The sequence below is a fragment of the Benincasa hispida genome, chromosome 9, assembly GCF_027475165.1.
Source record: "Benincasa hispida cultivar pf3 chromosome 9, pf3_genome.v1.1, whole genome shotgun sequence".
NCBI lineage: Eukaryota > Viridiplantae > Streptophyta > Magnoliopsida > Cucurbitales > Cucurbitaceae > Benincasa > Benincasa hispida.
The window spans coordinates 73,339,303-73,347,163 of NC_143486.1; the positions used below are offsets into that span (position 1 = coordinate 73,339,303).

General features: G+C 41.1%; 1 protein-coding gene across 1 annotated transcript; it reads left to right on the top strand.

Moving 5' to 3' along the window:
- The first annotated feature begins 1,335 nt into the window (after window positions 1-1,335).
- On the top strand, window positions 1,336-1,910 carry LOC150034062 (uncharacterized). The gene is made up of 2 exons (XM_090317205.1): window positions 1,336-1,551; window positions 1,608-1,910. Exons 1-2 carry the CDS (start codon window positions 1,336-1,338, stop codon window positions 1,908-1,910), a joined length of 519 nt encoding a protein of 172 aa, XP_090173331.1.
- The last annotated feature ends 5,951 nt before the right edge of the window (window positions 1,911-7,861 follow it).

A 7,861-nucleotide genomic window follows, 5' to 3' on the forward strand; every position in this document is an offset into this window, starting at 1 on the left:
CTGTTCGCATATTGAGATTCCTAATAGTATCTTGATGGAAACCTTTTACAATGGCCTTGACTCATCAACGCGAGCAGTTGTCGACTCCTCTACAGAAGGAGGATTAATGAATAAGTCATATACTAAAGCAAAGGGCATATTGGATCGTATATCGTGACATTCTGACGAATGGATTGATAATGGGCTTGAGGTAAGATGTTTGGAACCAGAAAGAGTAGAAAGGGACGATGTGCCAACAGACACAATGAGCACACTAGTCGAGCAAATGATCACGATGACATCGCTTCTCTAGACGGTGGCTAATCAGTAGAAAACTCTCTTCCAAGGAGCAATGCAAGTTAATGTGGTGACTCATATGACCGCTATGGATTGCACTCAATGAGGAGAGGTACATCCAGCAGATGTCTGCTCATGGGATCAACAACCTGTATATGCTATTTATGATGAATCATGGGGCAACGATCGCAACCATGATTGGGGGGATCACCCAATTTTCTATTTGGATGAGAATCTCATTCACGAAGGCCATAGTTTCTATCAAGTTAGTTATCAAGAGGATCGAGGAAACCCTCCGGTCTTCACTACCCTGGACTACAGTCCAAGTGATTCCTGGTATACAGCCATGCGACCAACTGTTTGCATATGATACCTCTTACAGCACCTCGTCTCTGGAAACGTCACTGAAACATTACATTGAAAAGAGCGAGGCAATGAGACAGTCGCAAGCTGACTCTCTCAAAGAATTAGAAGACCAAATAGATCAGTTTGCGAGAGAATTAAAGAAGAAAATGCCTGGTACATCACAAGGAAGTTCATGAATATTGGGGCAAAGAGGTAAAGAACAATGCCATGAAGTGACATTGCGGAGTGACAGAACAATAACCCCCATTACACTGAAGGTACCAGATGTGGTAACAGTACAAGTTGATTTAACTATTGATGATGATCAAGTACAAAATAATGAAAGCAAGATTATCTACAAAAGATGAAGCTTCTCAAGACTTAAATTCTCAATCAACGCAACCTCCAACCAACAACACACAGCAAGCACAGGACCGCACTAAGCAGCAAAGTGAGCAGGAAACACGCCGGAATCCTCTACCTTTCCCATCCAGGCTGAAAAAGAAAGACGATAGTAAGCAATTTCAGAGGTTCCTAGACGTTCTTCGATAGCTTCATATTAATATTCCCTTAATAGAAGCATTAGTGCAGATGCTGAGCTAGGTGAAATTTCTCAAGGATATTCTAGCCAACAAGTGAAAGATCGGAGAAAATGAAATAGTTGCACTAACATACGAGTGTAGCGCTTTGTTTCAAAATAATCTCCTTGCTAAAATGAAGGATCCTGGGACCTTTACATTACCCTGCATCATAGAAGGGAATATGGTTGGGAATGCACTGTGTAATTTGGGGGCGAGCATAAATTTGATGCTCTTGTCAATCTTTAAGAAGTTAGACATCGACGAAGCCAGACCAACCACGATTACATTACAATTAGCCGATAGATCAATAAAGCTTCCAGAGGGCAAGATAAAAGATGTTCTCGTGCAGGTAGACAAGTTTATCTTCCCCATAGATTTCATTATATTGGATTATGAGGCAGATAGAGAAATCCTTATCATCTGGGACGCCCATTTCTCGCCACAGGGCGAGTATTGATTGATGTGAAGAAAGGAGAGTTGACCATCCGAGTCGATGATCAAGAGGTAAAGTTCAACGTACTCAATGCGTTGAAGTATCCAAGAGATGTGGAAAACTGCCAATATATCGAAGAACTGCAGGGAGAACAGGTGCACGAATCCCTGAAGGAAATGGATGAGGAAGATGTTGAAAATGGGGCAACATTGGAGGAGGATTACGCCACAATTCATGTTGAATCTAATTTCGAACCGCTCGAGTTGTCTGAATGAACTTCACAGCGCATTAAGCCATCTTTAGAAGAGCCACATGTGTTAGAGTTAAAGCCGTTGCTGGTGCACTTAAAGTATGCTTACTTGGGAGGTAACGACATGTTACCAGTTATCATCTCTGCATCACTAAGTAAGGAGAAAGAAGATGCTCTCATACGAATCCTAAGAAACAACGCAAAAGCCTTAGGATGGACCTTGGCAGATATTCGAGGAATCAGTCCTTCGTATTGCATGCACAAGATTCGTCTGGAGGAAGGAAATAATGGATCAGTAGAAAGGCAGCGTCGCTTAAACCCTGCCATAAAGGAGGTTGTAAAGAAGGAAATAGTGAAGTGGCTGGACACCGGTGTCATCTACCCGATATCTGATAGCAGCTGGGTAAGCCCAGTGTATTGTGTTCCAAAGAAAGGGGGGATGACAATCATCACCAATGACAAGAATGAATTGGTTCCCATAAGGACAACTACGGGGTGGAGAATCTGCATGGACTACCGCAAACTAAATTTGGCCACTAAAAAGGACCACTTTCCACTCCCGTTCATTGACCAGATGTTGGACAGACTTACGGGGAACGAATTTTTCTGCTTTCTTGATGGCTATTCAGGGTATAACCAAATAGCAATTGCGCTAGAGGATTAGGACAAGACAACCTTCACGTGCCCATTTGGTACGTTCGCGTTCTGACGCATGCCATTTGGACTTTGTAATGCACCATGCACTTTTAAACGATGCATGATGGCAATATTTTCGGATTACTTGGAGGAGTCAGTCGAGGTTTTCATAGATGATTTCTCAGTTTTCTATAGTAACTATGACTCATATTTGACCAATTTTGAGAATGTCTTGAAGAGATGCGTGGAAACAAATCTTGTAATAAATTGGGAAAAATGCCACTTCATGGTAGATGAAGGAATAGTTCTGGGTCACAAAATGTCCAAGGCAGGATTGGAAGTTGATCAAGCAAAAATTGACGAAATTTCCAAATTACCACCACCAGTGAATGTAAAAACACTAAGGAGCTTTTTGGGTCACGTGGGATTTTATAGAAGATTTATTCGCAATTTTTCTCAGATCGCAAGAACCCTTAGTGCACTTCTCAAAGTTGACCGCGAGTACAATTTTGATAATGCCTGCACGAAAGCATTTAACACATTAAAAGATGCACTTATCTCCGCTTCGATTTTGGTTGTGCCAGATTGGACGCAAACCTTTTCATTGATGTGTGATGCTAGCGGATATACTGTGTTGCGCAGTTTTGAGTCAATGCCGGGAAAAGGTTTTGCATCCCATTTATTAAAACACTGAACGACGCATAGAAGAACTATACAACCACATAGAAAGAAATGCTTGCAGTGGTATTTGCACTGGAGAAGTTTCGACAGTACCTGATCAGAACAAATATGGTGGTGTATACAGATCACTCTGCGATTAAATATCTAATGATGAAGAAGGATGCAAAACCAAGATTGATACGGTGGGTATTGCTCCTGCAAGAGTTTGACCTGGAAATTAAAGATAGGAAAGGCACCGAGAACCATGTCGCAAATAATTTCTCAAGACTGGAAAATTGCAAGGTTCAAGGGAATTAAAGATAGGAAGATGTTCCCTGGTATGCGAACATAGTAAACTTTATAGTTTGCTGTCAACTACCGGATGATTATACCTACCAACAGAAGAAGAAGCTAAGACATGAAACAAAATTTTATTTCTGGAACGATCCATTTTTATATTGACAAGGACCTGATCATATAATACGTCGATGCGTTCCTGAGCACGAAGCCAAGAGCATTTTAGAACTCTATCATGAGTCCCCATATGGAGGACATTTTGGGGGGCAAAAGACTGCCACAAAAGTCTTACAGTGCGGCTACTTTTGGCCAACTCTGTTCAAGGATGCCCATGCCCATGTTGTGCAATGTGACAGTTGCCAAAGGACAGGGAATATGTCCAAAAGAAATGAAATGCCATTGACGTCAATCTTAGAAGTTGAATTATTTAATGTATGGGGAATTGACTTCATGGGCTCATTTCCACCATCCGAAGGTCATCAATATATTTTGGTTGCGGTTGATTATGTATCAAAATGGGTTGAGGCCATCGCATGTGCCAAGAATGATGCAACCATTGTGGCAAAGTTTTTGAAGAAGAATATTTTTGCGCGCTACGGAACGCCACGTTCCTTAATTAGAGATGATGGCTCTCACTTCATCAACCGCATAATTGGTAACCAATTGACAAAATTCAATGTTAGCCATCGAGTGGAAACTGCTTATCACCCACAGACTAATGGGCAGGCAAAGATCTCTGGATCTTGGAGAAGGTGGTTAATACTACCAGAAGAGATTGGTCACCCAAGCTTGACGAGGCACTATGGGCTTACAGGACTGCCTACAAAACACCAATTGGCATGTCTCCGTACGCCCTGGTCTTCGGAAAAGCTTGTCATCTGCCGCTCGAGTTGGAACACAAGACAATGTGGGCATGCAAGAAGCTAAAGTTCGATTTAGCCAGTGCAGGGAAAGTTCGGAAGTTACAATTGAATTAGTTGGTCGAATGGTGAAGGAATGCCGCTCGAGTTACAATGCCAAGATATATAAGGAGAAAACGAAGAAATGGCATGATGACTGCATAAACAACTGAACATTCACTGAAGGTCAACAGTATTGCTATTCAACGCATGTCTGCGACTGTTCCCTAGAAAGTTGAAGTCTCGCTGGTTCGGGCCATTTTGGATCAAGACCGTCTTTTCCCACGGCGTAGTGGAATTAACAACATTGGATGGGAGCAACGCATTCAAAGTCAATGGTCAGCGGATGAAACCCTACTATGGAGGTGACTTCGATCGGCGCATGGACACCATTGATTTGGGCAAGCAGGATTAGTCTTTAATGTTCTAGAAGTTTCATATGTTTCCATACGTTAAATGTAGTAGTATTGGCACATGACTTTGTGAATGATCGATAAATCACCACAAGATCGTTTTCAACTTGCGTTAGGAAGAGAGGAAAATAAACTGGCATATAACGAGAGGATGAGGGTAGTAAGTTAGAAAGAAGAGGAGATATGCATCTAATACCCCGAATACATTATGGTGAGGGGTGTGTTGCGCACATATGCGTCCTTTGCCCAGTCTTAGTTAAATGCACTATGTTGAGGTATCCTCCAGAAATGTATTTAGTTAAGGGGTGTGCTGCGGGGATGTATGCGTGTTGCCCGTCCTCAACAAAAATGTATCTGCGTTTATTGGAAGCATGACATGAATTGCAAATCATGCACCCTTCCGATTCAAATTGTAACTTTACAAAATTCTTTGACTCTTGTACAAGCATGAGAAAATTTTGTTTGTAATGCGACCATTTGTAATATATTCGCATACTCTGTTAATAGTCAATACAATCAAAGTACATAATTCACCCTACTCCTTGCTCGTGCCTCTTTCTTTATTTTCCTTTGTTAATCTTTGCTATATTTTTACTCTTGTATTTTTACGATCTTCATTGCGTTTCTATGATGTATTATATGTTTACACTAAGAAACATTTCCTGTACTTTGTAAATACCTCAGCGATTTCAGAGAAAAGTATGCTATTTGATACTGGGCTAAGTGCTGTAAGATTTTAGAGAGAAAAGGCTGAGCTGAGTGCTGAAGAGAAGAAATCCGGGAAGAGAACGAGATAAGGCCGAGAGGTAAATATCATATCTGACCTGTCATATACCTGATCGAAGCTCTATGCAGAGACCCCTGCTACCGGTGGAGCAAGCCTGAGAGGGAAGCTCTTCCTGCCATCGAAACCATCCTATCCGGCAAGCAGATCCCCATTGAATCTGTGCCAAGACATTGGCACTGGATTGTATCTGTTCTATCTCTCTTTTATTGTATTCCATATTTTCTTTATCTCTTCATTCACACATCATGTATCAAACACTTAGTAGAAATATTAAATGTTTTGATAGATTTCGTTTACCATTTTCTGTCTATCTCCGTTCACCCATTAGTCACTTTCTTCATGATGTTTTCTTAATCCCTTGATGAGCAATATGAATCACCAAGAACTTAATTACGCAATGAAAATATTCAACATAAACAGTTGACCAGCTCCCTGGCAACGACGCCATAAACTTGTTGACAGTTATAATGCTTCGGTATGAATGAATGTTATTAAATGCTAGTAATGATTCGATACTACTACTATTTATGCGTTAATTAGGGATTGCTCAGGCAGTATGCTCTGCGTTGTCACAAGTTTCCTTATGATGAAACCAAGTGTATTTCCACCACAAGTTTCTCGGTATAATCCAAGGTCGAACACGGGGAAGTGGTGCCGGTTATTGCGGTATGTTCATGGTATATGCGACCAGGTTTTTAATTCATTATAAAAGGTGTGTACAGTATGTAAATTGCAGTAAAATAAAGAAAAGCGGTAAAAATGCGATAAAACATAAAAATACAATAAACCTAAGCTAGATGTTACAAGATATAGGTTTTATGTGCAAGATACTAGGTTTAAGGCTGGCTGTGAAGATTGTGCAAAGACGTGGGATGCGACGACAAGTCTTGTGAACAGATAAAAAATAGAAGGATAAGTATTACAAATAACACAAGTTCTTAATTGAATTGAAGGTAAAAATACTGTTCCACTCTTCTCTTGGCGTACACCTCTCAGTGATCAGCCGCGTTTCCCACATGTCTGTGGTGAAATAGAGTCTAACGTAATGAACGCAAGGTTGCTTACATTCTGGAAGTACTACTCGCTTTAGTTAACGCACTCTTCTGACCTTCTCTCGATAGATCATAATGATATCTTCACTTCTGCTCTCATAGGTGAAGATGTCGTCTAGCATGCTTTAGCTAAACGTATTTTATAACTTTAATGCATATTAAGTTCTTAGTGATTCACCTATTATCACGCTGCACCCTAAGAGAGGGTTCCCAGAATAATCGCCATCGTTTGGATGAGAGAGGTAACTGCGGCCATTTGTGCGGCCAAATTGGTCATTGTATCCGCAGGTACAATGGCACTTTCTTCTTTTCTTCGTACTGGTCCTCTTCCTCCGTACCCATTGGCTACCTATTCATCTGTGTTTCGCGAAATGTGATCCAAGATGACCTTGGTTTTAGTGTACGTTTTGTCCATGAATCCTGTGGGGACCACATGGCAGAGAGTCAGAGCATTCATCTATAAATACACTCAGAGAATTCACTGAGAGATATACTTAATACGGGGGATAATTGATGCGAGGCTATTAAGAGAGAGGCTGAACTGAGTGCTAATCGAAGAAAATCTGGGAAGAAAAGAGACAAGTCCGAGAGGTGAGTCTCAGGGCAGAATCATTCCAAATTTCCGCCGTGAAGCTCTGTACCTAGATCAACTCTACCGGTTGAGCAAGCCTGAGAGGGAAGCTTATCCTTCCGTTTACTCCATCTATGCCGACAAGCAATCTCTCCATCCAGATCGATGTCAAGACATTGGCACTCTTCTGTATCTGTTTCTAACTCTTATTCATCAATTGTACTTCATCTTATTAATCTAAATCATTCACAACCATGTATCAGACGCTTGATTTTATAATTAATTGTCGTGATAATTTTCATTTCCACATTTCTATCTATTTTCGTTCCTCCATAAATCGCTTTCTCAACGATGTTTTCTTAATCCCTTGGTGATTAATATGAATCAAGCAAGTAATTTAATCTGTGCTAAAGAAATAAGGATGTTTAGCTAAAGCATGCTAGATGGCATCTTCACCTGTGAGAGCAGAAGTGAAGATGCCATTCTGATCTATCGAGAGAAGGTTAGAAGAATGCGTTAACGAAAGCAAGAAGTACCTCCAGAGATGGAAGCAACCTTGCGTTCACTACGTTCGTCCCTGTTTCACCACAGAGATGTGGGAAACATGGCCGATCACTGAGAGGTGTACGCCAAGGGAAAGCGGAACCGCACTTATGTCTTT